The sequence below is a fragment of the Neodiprion virginianus genome, chromosome 5, assembly GCF_021901495.1.
Source record: "Neodiprion virginianus isolate iyNeoVirg1 chromosome 5, iyNeoVirg1.1, whole genome shotgun sequence".
Classification (NCBI taxonomy): Eukaryota; Metazoa; Arthropoda; class Insecta; order Hymenoptera; family Diprionidae; genus Neodiprion; species Neodiprion virginianus.
Window position 1 is genome coordinate 12,599,621 of NC_060881.1, and position 22,216 is coordinate 12,621,836.

The window sequence follows — 22,216 nt, forward strand, 5'->3', positions numbered from 1 at the left end:
GCCTTGTTGAGAAATCTTCGATTTCTGATGAAAATTTCGATCTTCTCATTCGCTCGTCTGAGATGGGAGTAGATTTGATTGTTTATTTGCGAGTTTCCCCAGAAACTTCTTTTTCTCGAGTTAGTTCCCGTTTTCGTGAGGAGGAATCGAGCATTTCTTTAGAGCTACTCAGAACTATTCATGAGGTTCATGAAGACTAGCTAGTAAAACAAACCTTTTCTTATTTATCGGCTCCTGTCTTGATTATAAATGCAGAAGCTACGGCCGACCAAGTTTTTAAAGATTTTTCTACTTCCTTGACATATGGATAGCATATAGTTAACCTATACTTGTTTTATTAAGGGATACACTTAATTCAGTAAAAGACATAAAAAATAATAAAATAGATTTTCTTTATTGAAAAAACATAAAGATTGTGAAAGGTTATGTTTTGAAAATTCATTTTCTTGCAATCGATATTTTGCGTAGCTGGTCTCCATTTTGTAGGTTCGAGGCGAGATGACGCTTAGACGAAGTCGGGTTTTGGTCGGCTCGATTTTATTACGTCGAACCTGATGTTGCTTCAAGCGTTGCTCTATAAATAAGAGAGAGTGATTTTAAGATGGGTTCGCTCTTTTCATTTGGATCTTTCAAATTGGAATTGAATTATTTATATCATATATATATGATATTCGACAAATTCTGAATTACGTTTAATAACATGCAAACCATTCGTTTGCAAGGTATTACGTTTTCGGTGTTATCAATTTGGTTTACCACATAATAATAAGTCAACATTTATGAAAAAGCAGCATGAAATATTGTGAGAGTCCGATGGTCGAGGTAGTACGGTGATAAGCCAGACGCGGCGTTTGAGACGACGATGATGTGGGGGACGGGATTCGCGGTAACGCGGGAAGCATTCGACGATAAGACGCCGTACGAATAGCACAGTGTCTGGTAGTCATGGTTTCTCTGTCTCTTTTGCTGGCCAAATAACATAAAATGAAAAATACATGTACGAAAACGAACGTTACGGAACAGACTTCGACGACGACAGGCAGAACAAAAGTTGGATGAACGTAAAAAACCAAAGGTGGCCACGCAATGGAATGGAAAGAGAACCAAGATATTTTTATGTGAATATTTCGTGTGTGGGAAGTGTATTTTCAATCTTGCGAATGAATGGATGGATGAATGAATAATTTTTTAATGATTTCTATTTACCGTTTTATTTATATGCCTTTGATTTATTTATTCGTTATTTTAATCTTGAGAGTGAATGGATGGATGAAAATGAGTTTTTCTTTTTTAAACAATTTATTTTTACATTCCTAATTTATTTATTCATTTGGTACGAGAACGAATGTGTCTTAAAGTTGGACGTCCTCATGATTTGTATTGAGATTGACGATTTTATATTGAGAATACAAAAGTCAATAGTTCATTCAACGTAGCTGTAAATTGTGATAATAAAAAAAAAGTTAGCACGCCATCCACTTTTTTTTTTGAAAATTGAGTGCGACAAAAAAACAAAAGTTCAACGACTAATTTGCGGCTTATTTACGGCAAATTATCAACCAAGTCAGAATTACGCATGATGCTCGCTGTGCGTTATTTTGGTAGATGGCGCGCTAAATTCTTGAAAAATCAGCACACTATCCGCTTTTTTTTTGAAAATTGAGTGCGACAAAAACAAAAGTTCAACGTCTAATTTACGGCAAATTATCAACCAAGTCAGAATTACGCACGATGCTCGCTGTGCGTTATTTTGGTAGTTGGCGGTCTAAATTCTTGAAAAATCAGCACGCCATCCGCTTTTTTTTTTGAAAATTGAGTGCGACAAAAACAAAAGTTCAACGACTAATTTGCGGCTTATTTACGGCAAATTATCAACCAAGTCAGAATTACGCATGATGCTCGCTGTGCGTTATTTTGGTGGATGGCGTGCTAAATTCTTGAAAAGTTAGCATGCCATCCACTTTTTTTCTGCAAATTGAGTGCAACAAAAACAAAAGTTCAACGACTAATTTCCGGCTTATTTACGGCAAATTATCAACCAAATCAGAATTACGCATGATGCTCGCTGTGCGTTTTTTTGCTAGATGGCGCGCTAAGTTTTTGAAAAGTTAGCACGCCATCCGCTTTTTTTTTGAAAATTGACTAATTTACAGCTAATTAACGGCAAATTATGCAATAGTCCGAATTCACATTTTCGACAATTGGCGAGCCAAGTTCATGTATGTCCTCTCGCCCGAAATAAACCTTCATCATCGATGTACGGCTCCAAGCCAAATAGTTGCTGCATTTAGGAGAATCGCCCTTTCGTAGCGATTCTAATTCTTTCGAAAAATATTGAATCTCGCGATATCAAAATTTTTCAGCGTCAGCGACGTTTTCTGGCGTCTCCATTACTTTTAGGCGTTGTAGAACCATTTCCACTTGCCGTCAACGTTCCAACGCTGAAGGCTTGCTACGCGCAACGCGCTCCTTGGGCGGTCCTCGATATTGACGCCAAACATTAAATATCTGTCTTCCGCGCATCACGGGTCTCAACATTCTCTTCCACCCGAGCAATCTGACCCTAATAGGGATCATCCACATTTCGGGATGTCTTACAAACGCGGCTCCGATAAATTCTTTCCGAGCTTCCAATTCATTTATTGCGCGCTTTTCAGAATCTTTCATCGTCTTTTCTTTTGGCCACGAGTCACGACCTTTAAGCAAAAATTTGGGGCCAATCAACCACCGATCATCTGAGCGCATGGGTAAGTCAGACGGTCGCGTAGCGTCGTCCGCTGGGTTTAGGCTCGTGGGTATCCAGCCCCATTCCGCGACCTTCGTCAACTCACCGATTTCCCCTAACCTGTTCGCGACGAACATTTGTTTTTGTATTGGATCCGCGCAAATCCAATGTAAAACAGTCGAAGAGTCGGACCAAAAAACGCGCTCATGTATTGGAACTTCCAGTTCTCCTCCGACAATGTCCGCCATTCTCGCTCCAAGCAGAGCCGCCTGTAATTCCAATCGTGGTACCGTCATCGGTTTCACCGGCGCCACTCGCGATTTAGCCATCACTAGCGACAGATGAATTTGACCGTCGCTTGCTTCCGGTCGTAAATACGCTGCCGCAGCATACGCTTTCAGACTAGTGTCGCAAAATATATGCAGCTGAGTTTTGACATTATCGGAACCAGGGGTAAGATAGTAGCGTGGTATTTTGCAATTTTTCATTTCGAGTAGGTTTTTCAGCCAGATTACCCAAACTTTAAATTCTTTCGTCCGAATCGCTTGGTCCCACCTAAACCCGCTACGCCAAATGTCTTGCATCACTAGCTTCGCTTGAAGCGTGAACGGGGAGAGGACACCGAGTGGATCGTATACCGACATGGCAATACTGAAAAACTCTCGTTTGGTTGGCGCTACTTCGCCGCGGGCTAAATTCGAGCAAATTTTGCTTAAACCAACATTGAAACTAAGCGTATCTTGGTTTCTATCCCAGTATAAACCTAGCACGCGTTCTTCCTCATCGCAGAGATTCGCTTTGTCTCTTTTTCCTAATGCCGTTCGATGCCCAGCCATGCATATCGAAATTAGCCTCTCTGTTAATGGAAATCACATCCCGAACGCGTTTTCGCATTTCCGTTACCGAATTACCCGACGCAAGATAGTCATCCATGTAACTGTTCTTTACTATGCTACGCGCGGCTTCGGGTTTCTCTTTAGCAAATGTCTCCGCGTTATTATTTTTGACGTAAATCGCGCTGCAAGGAGAAGATTTCGAGCCGAATATCAATCCCGTGTTTTCCCAGACATCGGGCTTACGTACACGATCAGCACCTCGCCAGAAAAACCTTTGCGCTCCCCGATCTCTCTCAATCACTTTAACTCGCAAGTACATATCTTTGATATCGGCTATTACGGCGATAGGGGATTGCCTAAAACGCAAAAGAACCTCGAGCAGCGACTCTAAAAAATCCGGGCCCGTCTCCAAAAAATCGTTGAAGAAGAATCCCTGTGTTTTAGCAGCTGCGTCTAACACGGGCCTAACTTTCTCCGGCTTATTTGAATTCCTGACCGGAAAATGAGGGATATACCATTCACGGGGTCTCGGTACGTCTTTCATGATTTTCACTATATAGCCGTTTTCAATCCAACGCTCTATCTCTTTGTAATATTGTGCCGCTAATTTAAGATCTTTATCCAATTTTCTTTCCAAAGAATAGAGTCTTTTCAACGCAGTCTTTTTTCCGTCAACGCTCGGCATTAATCCCGATCTCCAGAGTGAACCCGTCTCCCAATAACCATCTCTTTTTCTCTTGGTTGATTCTAAAATGGCCAAGGCTCTCTCGTGTTTACCGTTTTCGTTACCAGTGATCGCGACGCCGAGGTTTTCGAGTTCAAAATATCCTCTTACGAGATTATCCAAATCTTCAAAATTCCGCTGCTCGATGTTCTTGGGTTGCATCAGTTCACAACGCGACGCGAGCGTGCTTAAATTGAGCTTCAAATCGCGTCCGGCTTCGATGTAGCCATGGAGCACCCAACCTAAAGTAGAACGCGAGGCTGCCAAACTGCCGTTTTTTAGTTGTCGAGATTCGTTCGGCGTGACAATACACCAATTGTCTTGACCGATGAGAATGAGAGGTTTCGCGTCGGTATAAGGCTCAATTTCAATTCCCAGCTTTTCTTTAACGCAACGCGTGACTCCTCGTGATAATGATTGACGTGGCAAATCCAGATTGGCCACCGCTAAAGCATGATCGATTCTTACCTCGCTAAAGGCATCTACCACTACAAAACTTAATTTTTCGCTCTTGGAACGTATCATACTACTCCAGAGTCCTCGGATAGACATGTCTATCCGCTCACCGCGCAATCCCAATTCGTGTGCAAATTTTTTATCGACAACGCTAATCGTAGAGCCTCCATCGAGCAGAGCATATGTACTCGCTTCACTTTCCGGTCCCAACACTCGAATCGGTAAGATCTGGAGCAGTCCTTGTCTCGACGTTAGTCAGGTTCTATTTTCAGGCGCGCGATCTCGGGCGCGTGAATCGTCACGATCGCTTTGATTATTACGTCTCGATGAGTTTCCCGCTTACCTTGAAGGATCACGGTCTGCGCCTCGTCCGGGGTGATCACGATCCCCTGGACGTCTCGAGGAATTTCTTGTCTTTGTAGGGGGATAATGCAAAAGGGTGTGGTGATCGTACTTGCACGCATCGCACCGCGTTTTCTCTTTGCACTGCCCCTTCGCGTGTCCACTAGCAAGACAAACGAAACAGAGCTTACGCTCTTTCACGATGGCCTATCTACGACCCGTATGTTGTTTTCGAAAATCACGACAATCTTTGATTTCATGATTGTTTCGACTGCAATTCAGACATTTGACACGAGCTTTTCGAATTCGGGTCCCCTGCGTATCTGCGACCTGATTTATGGACGCGCAGACCACGGCTGCTCTCGAGGATTTGTCCTGTATCTTCGACAAATGAGATTGTTTCTCAGTTTCCGCCGCGGACGCCTCCTCGATGTCAAAAATACCTGCCCTTATAATCAAGTCAACTTCTCTATTTATGAACCTTGCCAACTTTACTAAAGTGAATTGATTCCCCAATGAATCAGCTCCCTCGTCAGCGTGTCGATAGAAATCAGTTTTCAGATTGTCCGGGATTTTGGCGATTATGCTTTTCAATAAATCGATGCTATTAATTTATTCTGACAGGTTCATTTTGATTTTAAAGACGGCATATTTTTCAAATCTTTGATTACTTCGTTAGCGACTAAATGACGATTTCCAAAATGTCTGTCTAACGTTCGAATCACAATGTCCGGATTATTTGTCGTATCAAAAAGTGTGCCGACGAGTGCTTCCGCTTTTCCAGTCAAAGCCTTTTTCAGGCGCCCGATGTTGTACCTATCGGTAAAATAATCCATAGATTCTTCATAAGTTTGTTTGAAGTGACTCCACTCTAACGGCTTGCTGCTAATCTCAGGTAGTTTGCTAAGATGATTCAAAGATTCGCCCCGCGAACTCCCAGCCGCGTTCTCGATGATACTTTGACGAAAGGTATTCAATGTTCGCATAAACGTGTTCGATAGTAATGCAAGAGGGTCGCCAGTAATGCCTGCAACGGGTAATTCGCTTCTAAGACTGCTTCCATGCGAATTCACGTCGACGCTGTTGACGTTGACGTCGTCGTCGTTGACCCCGTTGATTCGTCCTCCCGGGCCGTCTGTAGTTCGAGCGTCGGGTACCACGGAGGCGATGGCGTCCACGTCGACAAGATAGACGGGCTGAGGTCACCGACGCTCAGGTGCCCGCTCCTGTCGGTGTCGCTGAGGGACTCCCGCCGGTGTTGTTCCAGCCTCGGTGGAGGCGCCCTGTCGCACCATAGAGCGCGTGACTCTCGCAGTAGAGCTGGCTGCTGGCAGTTCGTCCTGGACGTCGTCCACTCGAAGTCGTCTTTCCGGTGGTGGTGTCGTCGGCACCGGCGCGCGTCGCTTTATTTTCCGCGGCGCCATTTATGAAATTGAATGGGTTTAAAGACTCGATATATACGCAGCCTCTCAACGATTACTCGCGCTCGTCGCTCGCGATTCCTCACCCGGGGCACCAATTGTTAAGGTTGAGGTGAGCGTGAAGTAGCCGAGGAACGTTGTTCGATTTAATTTATTAGCGCCGTACAAAGTTTTACGGCCGAAGTGATAAGACTAGCCGCGCCCCTCACGCGTCTCGCTATTTTTCCCCCACCACCGCGCCGCTGGCCTAGAAGGCCTGCTGGTAGGGCCCGACGCGTCTTCGGCGGTCGCTTTCCAAAGTTTTCTCTCTCGCTCGCTCCTACGCTCGCCCGCCCATCGGCCCCGGATCGGTCTTGCGACCTCCTCGTGCCGTTTAGGGTGACCTGCATGGGCTTGAGAAAAACGAATTTCCCGGGAGGTCTATAGCCTTCAGGGAGAAACTCCCCAAAACTGAATTGGCGTTACGTACTCGATGACACATATCATGTGTTCGAGCACGTTCGTGGGCGAGCGTCGAACCGCGAGAGAGACGCGCAACCTTTTCGGTCGCTCGAATCCACTAATTTGGAAATGACTATCCGTCATTCTCGGAGCCAGAACTTGATTCTACTGGCTCTTGCGCAATCAGACATGTCGCCCTTTCGCCTCAACAATGGCCATTATTTTAATTTTCGTAAATTAACATATACATCAGATGCTGATATAGTTTCCAATCACTATTCTATGCGATATTGTAACATAAATGCTTGCTCGTAATAGAGTTGTCGCCTATGATATTTTGCGTTCTATCGTGTTACGTTTCAACTTACAAACTTAACATAATAATCTTTCATCGTAACCAATTAAACTTATCGTAACGTAAACATAATTATCCAAACCAGCTTACTAGATCTCTACCCTTCCCTGCACCCTTATATTAAAATACAACGAGCATGATAATAGCGCCTAAAGCGGCCAATCCTTGATTTATCGGTGACGACAATAAATTAATGACGACAATAAGAAATTGAACATTAAATTTTCTTCCAACTTAAACTTGAATCATTTTAACCGAGCGATCTATCTCAGCTCGAGAACAGCCGCATCTTCGCGTTTCCACCGTAGCAAAAATTTTATTTAGAAACGCGATAATTGCGGAGTAAATAAACAAAATCAAAAACTATCAGAATTTTTTTTTTTTTGTTTCTACGTTTCTAACAATTCCTATTGATTGTACCGAAAAGTGTTTTCCGGAAAAGTGGTTGCATTTCAAGGGGGGAAATGAGTTTTGGAAGTGAATGTCATCTGAAGGTCATATCTTATGAGATTTCAGTGTTTGATGATACGTAAAGCCAGGGAATCCTTCATTATGCGTATTGACAAGTATATTCAGGTTGATGGACAACATTTTGAGCATTTAATAAAATGAATTACGTGGAAAAAGTATTGAATGTGCCGATACAATTCATTCTCCTTGAATTTTCACCTCCGTTACTTAATCATAAATTTTGGAGTCGAAGGTTATCCGAAGGGCATGTTGTTGCATATGGTTGGACGCGTTTTGATGTCAGCTTCCTTGTAATGAGTAAAAAAATAGGTAGTTTTATTTAAAAAACCATCGCAAACACCGAAATCTCATAATATATGACCTTCAGATGACATTCACTTCCAAAACTCATTTTCCCCCTTCAAATGCAACAACTTTTCCGGAAAACACTTTTCGGTACAATCAATAGTAACCAAGTTATTCGCGGTGGCAGAGTTAAATGGACCACCCTGTATATAAGAGCTTGTCCATGGATGAAACGATTTTCGAACGAATGTGGTGCAGATATTCCTAGCGCACTTCACGTTACGACGCGCGACGCTTCGCAAACATATCGCTACATTCACAGCTACGTTAGACGTGCAAGATACATAAGTCGACCGACTTGTAAATTTCATGGGCCATTATAAAGATATATAGATATAGAATGTATATAGAATGCCGGTGCCCGTGGCAGAAATGACTGACGTATTCCCACTTTTAGTCGCAGCAATAGATGGGGACGAATGTTACGAAGATAAAAGTGAGGCTGAAAATAGTGACAGCAGCGTGGATAATGATGCTGGTGATCACAGCAATAATAGTAAATCATCTCCGATTCAGCTTTGTTCTATAAATGCAGCAAGTGCTGAAAATGACTCTGATTCCGATCTATCACTTCCAGTCAACACTGCAACTTAACGAAAGTCTCGAAGCAGTAGGTATTCCACGTTATTTCGCAAAAGGGAAGCATCAGGCTTCTGGGTCACAGACTTGAAGAGGAGTATTCCAGGTGATTTTTCGGATTGAGACTAGAAGTCCGATCAACCTCGGACTTTGAGTTTAGAGCGAAAAATCATCTGAAACAGTCTCATATACATGATCAAGAATGCCGATACTCTCGTGGTAGTAGGGAAGTTATAAAAAAATTTCTTTACAACGAAAATTATTCGGCTTCACCTTTTGGAAAGACGAAACACGCCAGGTGGACTGACGAAGAAAAACAAGTAGTTGCGAAACACTTTGCAAAATTAAAAAACCTGAAGCGTTTGCCAACACAACAACAATGTAAAGATGCGATTGGAAAATATAAAGTGCTCCAAAGACGGGGTCCACAGCAATTAAAAACATGGATCGAGAATCAGCGTAAGGCTGAGAGCCGACGTATGGCTTATAGTAAAAGAAAATCTTAGGTTTGTCGGTTGTCGGCGTTTATGCGCTCTCCTGTGTATTTTTTTGGGGGGTTCCGTATTCGCTGTAAAGCTTCTATCATTTTTAAATTTTAAATAGTTCACACTGATCTACTTTTCTTACTTACCTTATTATTTTTTCTATTTGAGCTGTGAAGCTGAGTCCTTTCTCAGGTTTTATTCCATTGTATAGATCTAATCTGAGGTTCTTCATGATATGAGAAAGTTATATGTAATCCTAAAAACCACTATATGAAGGGTTCAACGCCAGAGTAGCCTAACTCACGTTGTCGATAAGACTCGCTTTGATTATCCTAAGAGATTTAGAAAAAAACCTTATTGACAATGTAAATTAGGCTGCTCTGGCACTGACCTTCATCTCACTCGTATTTCTCTTATAATAGTGAACTATTTCACTTATTATATTATTTCATGATTGATCAATCAATCGGTACTGGATACCGATACATCTTCAAACTAGTCGTGAGTCTTAACAATAAGTAAAAGGTTTTTTTTTCACGTGATGTAAGATAAACTCAACTAAATTTCACCTATATGCTATTCATTTACTGAGCAAAATGTGATATGCCACCGTACATGTCGTAATTTCAACTGATACTCGTGTGTTCTTACGTAACAATCGCATTATACCTATTTCCGTACTAACGTAACCAAGGTACTACTTCTAAATTTCTACGATATTGATATATGCTTTTGTGATAAGTAATTGTAACAAACGTTGTCACTCGTATGTATTTGAAAGATATTAAAATTTAACTAAGGCTTAACGTTAAGTAATAGGGTTTTTTTTCACATGATATAAGAAAAACTCACCTGAAATCATATAAACTGTTTACTTTAGTACACCAAATGTGATATGTCACTATCCTTGTCGTAGCTTCAACTGATATTCGTGTGTTCTGACATAATAATCGCATCATACGTATTTCCATACTAACATAATTAAGATACTACCTCTTAAATAGCACGATATTGATATATTATCCTGTGATATGGTGATTTCAACTTAAGTTCTCACTCGTATATGTTTGGAGATGTAAATAAAATTAATTTTTTGTACTACCGATAAAGATTGATATAATAATGTCAGTGCATATTTTCATATTTGCATGCATAATAAACTTTTCAGTAAAATCATTTATACAATGAGTTTTGTTCACGCAAAAGGTGACTTGTTAAGAAGGTGAACGACGCGAGATCGTGGGGGTTAGAGGAAGCATTGAGACGGTGTGTATTATAGAGTAATGTATTCGGGCTAACTCATACAATGAAGCAAATATAACGGTAAGCATGTAGCTGCCTTTCCGTCGTCTTGTGGCTCTGATCCGCGTGACGAACCGTGAGCAAGTGAGGCTGCGCTTGGCTCTGCTCTGGCTTAAATAGCCACCGCCGGAGGCAGCCGAGGGCGCCACCCAAGTCGGTGGTCGGGGTGGTCGCCGCCCGGTTGAGGCACTTTTCAGGCTCCCAGTGCCGTAGCGTGCCATGCTCAATGTGACATCCTGCCCGCCTTTCGCACCTTGCGAAATCAGGCAAGCTTCGTCCTACATACTTGGTGGCAGTCTGCACAGCTTGACTATGGGACGATCAAAATTGCCGCAAGCCATTTTGATTGTCGCTACCCGCACCTGACCGTCGGCCCCTGGGTGAACGGCGGTGATTCTGCCGAGTGGCCAACGACCCTGCCGATTGAGCGATGTGTCCATTATGACTACGAGGTCGCCGACCTCGATGTTTGGCTGCGGCTGTCGCCACTTGGTTCGTTGTTGAAGGGTGTGCAGGTAGTCCCGTGACCATCGCATCCAGAACTGGTTACGCATACCCTTTATAAGGCGCCAATGTGTCATTCGGTCCAAGTTCTCTCTTGGCTCGAACTCTGGCTCATGCATTGCTGTTGGGGCAAATCCGGTGACCAGATGCCAAGGGGTCAGTGCTTGAAGATCGTCTATCTCGCCAGACAGTGGTGACAGTGGTCGCGAGTTCAGACAAGACTCAACCCTTGCAATCAGAGTCGACATTTCCTCGAAAGTCAGGGTGCGCTGCCCGATAGTCTTCTTTAGGTGGGACTTCGCAGACTTAACGGCTGCCTCCCACAAGCCACCGAAATGTGGCGCACCAGGTGGTATAAAGTTCCAGGAAATTCCAGAGGCGGCCAGGTGGCGGGTAACTTGGTCCCATTCCAGACCGGCCTCGCGGAACATGATTCGTAACTCCGCGTCCGCACAGTGAAATGTTGTAGCGTTATCCGACCATATTTCGCAAGGCGTCGTTTTCCGCGCCGCAAAGCGATGCAATGCTCCCAGGAAGGAGGCACTGGTCAGGTCACCCACAAACTCCAGATACACCGCCTTTGTGCACATGCAGACGAAGACTGTAAGATACCCCTTCGAAGTCTTGATCCCTTGTCCAGCCGATGCCTTGATCGAGAACGGGCCGGCATAGTCCACTCCTGTGCGAGCGAAGGGTCTCGCTGGCTCGATGTGGGCAACCGGCAGGTTACCCATCAGTTGGGTGGCTGGCCGTGCTCGGGTTCGTGCGCATGTGACACATTGTCTCACGTAGGCATGAGTTTGCACGCGTCCGCCGACGATCCAGGCTTAGCGCATCGCGTAGGCGTACGTGAGCACCTGTTCGCCGTGCAGTGCCATCCTGTGCACGCGGTCGATTATCAGGCGTCCCAAGTGGGTTTTCTTTGGGAGTACGGCCGGGTGGCGCTGCTCGTATGGCAGCCGCGCATTTTGCAACCTGCCTCCGACTCTCAACGTGCCCTCCGTGTCAAGGAACGGGGCGAGTGCGGAAAGGCGGTTTCTTCGTCCTAAGGCGTGGCCACGACGAAGCGTAGCAATCTCCTCAGGGAAACCGATGCTCTGAACATAACGCACACAGGCGTGAAACGCCCTGTTCAGCTCGGTGACCCTGATGGAATTGGCGTTAACTATCCGTCCTTTCGGCCGGACCAGAGGCGGCTATCGCAGACACCTTGCAATGGCTCTCAATAGGAGCTCTCGACTAGAGAATCGGTTTGTGAAATCGACTGTTCCTACGGGCTGACCTATGGCGCACACCTGGTGGGCCTCAGGAGCACTGGTTGGACTGGTTGGTTGCGCCAGCCAAGCAGCAGGGGATTGAGATAGCCAGGGTGGACCACTCCATCAAAGAGCTGAGTTGAACAACTCAACGGCAGTTACTCCGCGGGAGGCCAGATCAGCGAGATTATCTTCGGAGAGGAGATGCCTCCAGGTTGTTTGTGGTAGGAGCCGTTGGATTTCGGCAACTCGGTTCGCAATGAACACCTCCCAGCGGGCGGGTTCGTTGTTGATCCAGGCCAGTGTGATTGTTGAATCGGTCCAAGCGTGCACGGCTGTCACCTGCTCGCCGAGCCCGACTCTCAGCTTGTGAAGCAGCGCAGCTAGGAGGGCTGCGGCGCACAACTCTCGTTTAGGCTGCGACGGGTTTTGAGTCCGCACTAAATATGTGGAAGGGAAGAACAATTAGAGACGGAGCGAGAGAGTCAAGACTGAGTGGATAGGTAAAACTTTGTGTGTGTATTTTGGTGAGCATAGATATATATGGAGATCGGTGGGGAGTCGACTTAAAACTATGAAAAGATATATATAAAGTGGTTGTAGACGTTGGATGTGGCTGATCACGCCTCAGCCCTTAGCGTTCCTTAATTCTAGCTTAAAGGTACGCGCGCGGGGGGCGGTGTAGGGCGACGGGGAGCGTGAGTGAGGAAGGGTCGGTATTGCGGGGGGAGGAATGGGGGGGAGGTGCAGATCGGCTGTAGCTCGCAGGCTAACCTGGTGTCGTCGGTCGGTGAGGGTATCGGCGTCGTGTCGATGTGGCTGGGTGGCTGTGTGGGGGGACGTTCCGCTTCTCGATTCGTTCTCCTTCTCTCTCTCTCTCTCTCTTTCTCTCTTTCTCTCTCTCTCGAGTGCTCGTGCAGTGTGACTCGGTTACGTGGTTCCTCTCTGCGAGACTGAGCCGTAATCACTGGCGCTCGGCTCAGCCGAGCGTCGGTGGGCTTCGGGTAGCTTCGGGTGTTTCCCGACGGGCCGGGACTCACCCGTTCGGCTCTTCCCCGCGGGTTTGGGGTTTGTTGTGACTTGCACTCTAGGTGCAACGTCACAAGGTATTGTCTGTGTCTTTACCGGTGCGACCCGGGTCTTGGATGCCAGTAGCTGAGGGTGTGGCTTTCGTCTCCTGGTGATCGTTACGTAGACCACGGCTCCGTAGGCCTTTTTGCTGGCGTCCGCGAATCCGTGCAACTCCAATGCACACCTGGGGATCTGGATCTTGGAGACCGCTGGTAGAGTTGCGACAAAAACTTGTCACCGTTCTGACAAGGCGAGTGGGAGCCGCTCGTCCTAGTCCACTTTGTCGCGCCACATATCCTGCATTAGGATCTTGGCCGTAATTACGACAGGGCTGATCCAACGCAAGGGTTCAAAGAGGCGCGCAATTATCGAGAGTGTGGCCCTCTTGGTCGGAGGGTTAGCGTGAAGTTGGGGACTAAATGGCTGAGGAAGGCGGTACCGGATTAGGTCACTCGATGGATCCCAAGCAATCCCGAGAGTTTTCATCGGTTGATACTTGGAGAAATCTCTGCATTGCGGGCGGAGGCGCACTCTCTAAGGGAGGCCATCAAGCACACCAGGGTAACTAGATGTCCATTTGTGAAGCGGGAACCCGCCCGCCGCCGTAAGCCCGATGAGCTCATCTCTGAGGAGCCGTGCGAATTGGACGTCATTGGCCTCGAAAGAGAAGTCATCGACATAGGAGGAATTCTCCACTGGCTTTTGGAAATCTCCAAGCATTATCACAAGCCAGCTGTCTCAGCACTCTAAGCGCGAGATATGGGGCACAGTTGACTCCATATGTTACAGTCAGGGGCTGGAAGTGCTGCTCCTTGCCGTCCGGTTCCTGTCATATGATGCGTTGCAGGTCAACCTCCCTGGGGTCGACGAGAATTTGGCGGTACATTTTCTCGATGTCGGCTCCGACAGCGATGCGGAGCAGTCTCCACCTGCATATGATGATGGCCAGGTCTGACTGAAGAGCTGGGCCAGGGTGTAAGCACTCGTTAAGAAAGGGACCTCATCCTACGCGACACGAGGTTACACGACGTTAAAGACGACCCTGAGCTTCCGGGCCTTGTCCGACTCCTGCCAGACAGCGTGGTGAGGCAGGTAAGAGAACCGTTCGGTCTCTGAAGGTATCACTCCAACTGGTACCAGCCGCATGTGCCCGAGAGCCTTATGAACGAGTGGTACTTTTGTGCGTACTCGTGATCGAGGGTCATGCCTGGACCCTGCTCAACGCCCTCCGTGCTGCATTTAACGTCCCGCTGGCTGGGAGCAATTTGGGATCCCTCAACGGAAGACGGACTATGTACCGACCAGAGGTGCTTCTTTGCAGGCCTTGTATGAACTGCCGCTCACATTTCTCCTCGGCAGCTGACATCTGCGGCTGACTTCCCACGTCCTCCAAACTCCAAAAGTGCCTAAGAAGATGGTTGACGGGCTCATCAGGTCTCGTACCTGTGGCGTGGACGCCGCCTCCGGTCGTGGATGCGGTACCGCCGAAGACTAGCCATCCCAGCGTGCTGTTCAAAGCGGTGGGAGTGCCTTCTGCGCCACGTCGTAGTCTACTACGTATTATCCTTGAGTAGACATCTACGCTGAGCAAGAGTCCCCTGGTGGGGGAGGAGCTCCAAAGTCGCAAAGCTGGTTGCAGTTTCGAAGACCCTTCCCCTCGCATCGGAGAGCGGGGCCATCACTCGTTGTTGGACGCTACCAGCTTGATTAGCGAGCTCTGTAACGGTTGACCAAGTTGACCTCCGAGCCAGGGTCCACTAGCACTCGCGCCTGCAGCGGTTGTCCGTTCCGACGGCTGACTAGTACGGAAGCGGACACGAGGAGGACGGGTCATTCCTATGGATCGCAGCTCTAGTAGTGGTCTCCGATGCCAGAGTAGCGACGGTGCGTGGCCGCCTACCGTGGGAAGAGCCACTGGGCCTGTCATCCGTCCTCTTCCTTTTCTTGGACAGGTCGTCATGCATAAGAGTGTGGTGCGGCTGCCGGCAGATCGCGCACTCGTATCTCAGCAAGCAATCTCGTGCCGGATGTCCATGCGTGAGGAAATTGAAGCATAGTTGGGCGCTGCGCACGACTCGCCTTCATTCTGTGAATTTAAGGCGTTTGAATCTCTCGCAGCGTTGGACTTCGTGTTTCCCATCACAGACCGGGCACTGGTTTTCTTGGCTTGCGGTGACAAGAACTCGGCTGCCAATGCTCTGTTGAGCCTGCGATCTCCCGGGACGTGGTTTATGCCGGCCATCGCTTCAACGCTCAGCACACCGGTGGTCGCCAGAGCCACTGGTAAGTTCAATGGTTCTCAGCGTCCGCGCAAAGTCCTGTAAGAAGGCCACCAGCTCTTCGTAGGTCGCCAATCCAGCGCCGCCATTGAGTTCCTTCTCCCATTCATGTCGCTTCGATACATCCATTCCTTTAGATGCGAAGTGGACAAACCATTGGTCCCAACTCTCGACTGGGAGGTCCAAGATTCGCAGAGCCTCACGACGTCTAGTCATCTGGTCGAGGAGTGCCTGTAGTCCCGCGCTGCTCTCTGCTCCCAGCTGGGGGATAGAAGCTAACGCGTGTATGTGGTAGTGAATTAGGAGCAGCTTGTTATCGTAACGAGACCTGAGGCGATCCCAGGCAATGGCATAGTTGGCGTCTGTAAGGCTGAGGCCCTTGGGGGAGTCCAAAGCCGGTACCCTCAGCGAGGTTCACAAATAGTGTAATTTTCCGACGGCGGGCACACTGGGGTCAGTGTGGACCAGAGACCGGAACATGTCCCGGTAGGATTCCCAGTCTTCCTGGAGCCCCGAAAACGTGAGCAGGTTGATTTTCGGAACATGCACATGGCCTTGGTGCTGCCCAGCCGGGGCAACAGTGGTCTGAGGGGGCACGGCCAGGCCGGGAAGGCGAGCCTCCTCGTCATACAGCGTGTCAAGAGCTCGCGAGTAATTTAACTCCGTACTTGAGTAACGGTCATCGGTGATGTACGCCTCATTCGCCACTTCATCACGTGGTGTCAGGTCCGGATGATTCCGCTGGAAGTCTGCCTAATATCGTTCCAGGAGCTCTCATCGGCTGCGCAGGATACCAGCGTCGAAGTGCGCTCGTCCTGCCTTATTCGTGTTTTCCGTAAAGTTGTTGATTAGTGACGCCAACGTGAGCTGCCTTTCCAATAGGTCCCTTATCATGTAGGATGAGATGGCTAGAAAACCTTTGTCACCTGAGTTTCTCCAATAGCTTCTTACAATCAATTGGGGAATGCGCTGAAAATGAGAGTAATCATGGTGACGATCGGGCAGTATAGTGTCAGTGCAGGAGGCAAATGTGAAAGGAAGGGGGGAGGGGGGGGGGCCGAGGGCGTACGCTCCCGGGCCAGTCGCGGTCGGGGCGGCTCAATGTTAGCCAGGACGGATGGTCGCCTGAGAGCCACTTTCACCGAAACGTGTCACCGTCCTGCCTTGTCACAGTCGACAGAGCGGGGCAGCTGCGCAGAAGCCACTTCTGCCAGCTTATATCCCTGTCCCGCTCCGTCAGACCCAGGGTTAACAGATTTCAGGAGCCACTCCTGTTGAGCCGTCCCCCATCGCCGACCGACCCGAGCCACGGCCCAACTCCCCGTCAGGCAATGCCTCCACACCCCGATCCGGCTCGAAGGACCAAATGTTCACGCAAAAGGTGACTCGTTAAGAAGGCGAACGACGCGAGATCGTAGGGGTTAGAGGAAGCATTGAGACGGTGTGTATTATAGAGTAATGCATTCGGGCCAACTCATACAGTGAAGCAAATATAACGGTAAGTATGTAGCTGCCTTTCCGTCGTCTAGTGGCTGTGATCCGCGTGGCAAACCGTGAGCAAGTGAGGGTCCGCTTGGCTCTGCTCTGGCTTACATAGCAACCGCCGGGGGCAGCTGAGGGCACCACCCAAGTCGGTGGTCGGGGTGGTCGCCGCCCGGTTGAGGCAATTTTCAGGCTCCCAGTGCCGTAGCGTGCCATGCTCAATGTGACAAGTTTAAATATCCATTTACAGTGTCTTCGTCGCGGAAAAATTATAAACGAAATGAGATTAACTATGAGCTTTTTATGAAATATATTATATAAGTTGATATTCAAATTTGGTCGTTAGTAATCTGTCTACACTATCGACATTTATTCTTGCTATACCTCAGTATTTTCAATCTCCTTCACGACCGGTAATTTTCAGGTCACGTAACAAAATTGTAGATTGAACTTGATCAAGGTTACGAAACTCGTGATTGGTTTTGGGAAATTCTACAGTGCTTGGCGGGCAAGAGAATGCAATTGTCACATGTATATTGTGGTAACATTTTGATACTAAATATGATTGTTCTTCAAAATATTCATTCAGCTTACTACATATTCGCCAAAATGCGTACGATTTATTATGTGAGGGATACTATGTGGTCTGTCCCCTAATTATGCGGTGTTCCCGCAACGTGCGTTCGACAAAAGAAAGGTCCCCAAAATATGCGTTTTATTCGTGTATTATTAAGAATGCGTTCACATATTAAGGTATAGATTACATGCTCATGCACATGTTAAGTGGTCGTTTAGTGGTTTTGGTAGTCCCTTTTTGGGGTTTAGCGGCGAATAGTTTTTGAAAAGTTCGAGGAACAAGATTTCAGCGTGGAGTTACCGCCCATTTTGACTTTGAAAATTTTTTCCGAAAGTACGGATCCCTGCCGACTGAAATACTTCTGTGAGGCAGGACGAAAAGCGCACCGTTTGGAACTTATGAATTTTTGGAAATTGTTTAGAGAGATAACGAAAGATCTGGATCATTGACGTAGGATCCACGAATTTGTGAGAATGACGATAGTAAGGAAACGGGATGATAGTGAAGATGATGTTTAATTAACGATAGTGATTGAATTGACGAAAAACGTTAGACTTTACTGATTGGCGATCCGATGTGTACCGCTAGAGATTGATACAGCAACTGAGGTTGACAGAGACGAGAGAATACACACAGATGATACACATACCGATTTTGAGACAGTAGACAATACATGAAACACAGCTGATGTGTTGCGAATCGCGACATAGGCAAGCGGTGATATTTGAGGTACAGACAAGCAAGTAAACATTGTACGCGAGTGTGCGTACATGTGTGAGGATGATTTTTAAATAGCGAGTGAAATGATACCGAAATGAGCGCGATACAATTCTATCATTTGAACTGATCTTCTACTTTGCCCAAACAGAAATACAAGAAAATCTTTTTTCGGAATAATGGGATTCCGAATCTGGGACGTTGACGAATCGACGACGAAGCTTGGAGGAAAGGAATTTTCTTGTGGCAGGGCCCGGTACTTTCGGCATAAAAAATGAAAAAAACATATTCCACAAGGATTTTCAAAAAAGTACATGTACCTGAAAACCCGCAGTCGCAAAATCACGCATCGTACCTTTCGCTGACTCGTGGTCCAAGTACCCGCTACGACTACCTACTACGTTGACGAATCGATTGAATTTAATTTTGAGATGAGGAAGCATGCTGTCAATTTTCAGAAATCCCACAGTGCTTGACGGTAAAGAGAATACCACTATAATTTTAATATATGATATACTCGAGTAGTGTATGTATGATAGTTCTGGACCACACAATGGCGCGCTCCCCCCTAGCTACCCCTTAGCCCCCCCAAATCCACGGCGCCACCCTCCCCCCCAGGTCCCCCTAAAACCGCGGCACTACCCCTCCCCCCAGCTCCCCCCTAAATCCGCGGCGTCACCCCCCCCCCCCCCCACGTTGATCATTTTCGCGGTTTTCCGCAAAATGGCTATTTTCATAAGATTTGACACACACACACACACACAAAATAATTCCTGTCGAAACTTGTTTGGCGCCGGAAAGCCGTGCATAAATCGCATAGGGTAAAACCCCGCTAGATGTATTGGAAAAATTCCAGGAAATGACCCCTGAAGGAAGGTTCAAAATGGCGTTTTGAATGCTTTTAACAATTTTTTTATTCAACATCAATTACATTTAGTTTTCTTATTTTATTCCAAATTATCTTATTACAAATTTTAACGAGTAAAATTATACATATTATTTTCAATATCCATATTAATTAAACATATTATTATTCCAAAATTGACTTATACCAATTTTTTTACAGTACGACTAATCGGATTATATTCAACAATGCGGTCATGCAAGATCATGCAGTAGGCAGAAGTGTGTGGCGGGAACGTAATGCTAGAGTCAAAATCCAATCGAATGTCCACAGGTCCAGTTTTCAATGTTCCGTTCTGCTTGGAGCAATCGATGACGATAACGGGAGCTTGGTTTATAAATTCACGCTTCGATAGCAAAGGCTCAGCTTCTTTGTTATGGTAGGTCATTTGGAACCGAACATACATATCATAGAGAATGGCGTATCGATTATTGTATACATCAAGATTCATATTTCCGTAGGGATAGCACCGTGAGTTGAGGAAGAGTTTTACATCTCTGATCCGACAATGATCAAATACGCTGGCATTTCTCAGCGGCTCGTTTCTCCTTGCAGTTTGAAATCCTAGAACGACATATCTCGGCTTCTCAAGCTGCACCGATATCTTGACTGACCATATATGCCGCGTTGTTGATGGGAGCATCGGATACACGTACGTTTCCATAGAACGAAAACTCATGGATATGGCCGGATCCTTGGCGATGTAATTGAGTAGCCGGATTTTCGGTTTATCTACCAGTTTGATGTAGGGCAAAAACCACTCGATTTTATTTAGGGTGATTTTAAAGTTTTCCGTGATCGAGTCCTGAATCACGGCATCCAAACCAGTGTTAGAACCTGTGAGAATTAACTCGTGTTTGCCATTGACGATGACTCGACGATAATCCTCGGCGAAGCCTAGCACATAATTTAACAGTAAAACAACATCGAAATTTCCAGCGGCATCGGTTAGTTCGTTATCCCCACTCAACCATCCGGTATTCTCCAGACTATATTGCTGGCCTGGAGTCAAGGATACTTGACCCTTCATAGTGCTGGTGATGCCAACATTTTTATTCCGATCAATCTCTACACCGTTCAACTCATAGCGAACTTCCTCAAACAAATGACAAACGGCCATATTGATCAATTTCGTAACTGTCACGGCAGCCACACCATCATCCTTTGTGATTTTTCCATGAATGTGCAGAGAGCTTTTACTGGGCAGTAGACACAAGTCTTGATGTTGAACAACCATATGGATTTCATCGTTGTTCTGGAAGATGGATGATGCAAACGGCTGATGAGCATGAATCTCAGAGTGCGCGATCGATTCGTCGAATACCACAGGTTTCTGTATTCTTATTATTTCTTCCATGGTAACACACACAGGATGCAGCGAACACGAATTTTTATTTTCCAAAATTTCCACGTAATCGAAGACCCAGGCTCTGGAGAACCCGATCTTTCAGAGGTGTCAGTCTTGTACCCGGTGTCAGCGTTGTCAGAGGTGTCCGGCGACTGATGATTTTTGACCATGACGTTTGATAACAAATATATATCTTTATAACTTTCACCCATTCTTGTCATACAAAATGTAAATGTTATGAATTTTACTTGTGAAAAACATATAATCAATAAATGTGAATTTAGCGTCGTTTATTCCTGAAAATAATCCATAAAATCACTATTGTTATCCTATTCGCTGATGATCATCGCTATTTTCGGCATCCATAATTATTACGATACTTTCATTCGCCCATTTTTCAATAATCATTTCTATACATATATCCCCGTAATTTATATAATGTTGGCTGTTTGGCCTCACTCGAGCAGCTCGCGCGTCCTCAACGAGTTCCCGAAGCTCCTCCAACGAGAACTCGCATGTTGCTTCGGAAAAGCCTATAATTATCTCTTATTCAGCTTCTTCATCCTCACCCCAATCAACGATTGTCCACTCATCACCATCATCATCATCACTTGAATCATACTCGTGATGGGAATGAGATGCCATTTTTTCGAAATTGATTCGTGATGAAAAATCTGTAAAAAGAGCAAACCGAAATAGAAAAGTTGATGCTGCTGCACTTACCATTTATATACATGATAAATCTCCAACGCAAATAAGTTTCCACATATTCAAAATGAGTGATACGACGAAAGTATGGAAGATACTGAAATTTTATTTTAATGTTGTGCTACACACCAATCGTCCGAATAATAGCCATCATCGTCAGCTCTATCGATGTCTCCCAGCATTTAATGGATTTGATCAACCTCATCAAGAAGCGATATGAATCTGACAGTAGTATAGGGGCACTTTGGAGCGTCACAACAAACCCCCCTCGCACCCCTCTCCGGCGCCAGCCCCGCGCCTAGGAGTGACTTTGGGGCGCCTTCCCCTTCCCCCGCCGCCCCTCGCCAAGGAGTGACTTCGGGACGCCATCCCCTTCCCCCGCGGCCCCTCGCCTAGGAGTGACTTTGGGACGCCATCCCCTTCCCCGCCGTCCCTCGCCAAAGAGCAAATTTTGGGGCCCCTTCCCCTTCCCCCGCAGCCCCTCGTCAAGGAGGTATTTTATTCTAGAAGCTTCTCCGGACGACCACCCCTTTCCGGCAACCCCTTACCAAGGAGCGGTTTTTCCGCCTCGAAGTTCCGCGGCTCGTCAGCCCTTCGCCCGCGACCCCTCGCCACGTGGTGAATATCGTGTGACGACCCCTTACCCCGGGTACCGTTGACCGCGAATCAGATTCCGGACTCTACGGGATGGCCTCTGGGCCTGTGCACCCTGACCATGGGACGATCCCCTTACCCTGGTGCCCCTGGCCGTGCGGCCGATTCTGGGGCCACCTACCCATCTGGCTCCGCTACCTCCGTTCACGAAGCGAACTCTGCGACTTGGACGTTTGGGGTTACAGGTCCTCCACCCCGGCTCTCGTTCTTTCTCCATCCCTGCTCTCTCTGTGT

General features: G+C 46.7%; 2 protein-coding genes across 2 annotated transcripts; both read right to left on the bottom strand.

Annotated features, from left to right (window-relative positions):
• Window positions 1–2,427: 2,427 nt before the first annotated feature.
• On the bottom strand, window positions 2,428–4,837 carry LOC124305548 (uncharacterized). The gene is made up of 2 exons (XM_046765124.1): window positions 3,637–4,837; window positions 2,428–3,581 (listed from the first exon to the last, which is right to left on the bottom strand). The coding sequence occupies exons 1-2, from the start codon at window positions 4,835–4,837 to the stop codon at window positions 2,428–2,430; spliced, it is 2,355 nt and encodes a 784-aa protein (XP_046621080.1).
• Window positions 4,838–10,760: 5,923 nt separating this feature from the next.
• Window positions 10,761–11,720, bottom strand: LOC124305549 (uncharacterized). The gene has a single exon (XM_046765125.1). It carries the CDS (start codon window positions 11,718–11,720, stop codon window positions 10,761–10,763), a length of 960 nt encoding a protein of 319 aa, XP_046621081.1.
• Between the last annotated feature and the right edge of the window lie 10,496 nt (window positions 11,721–22,216).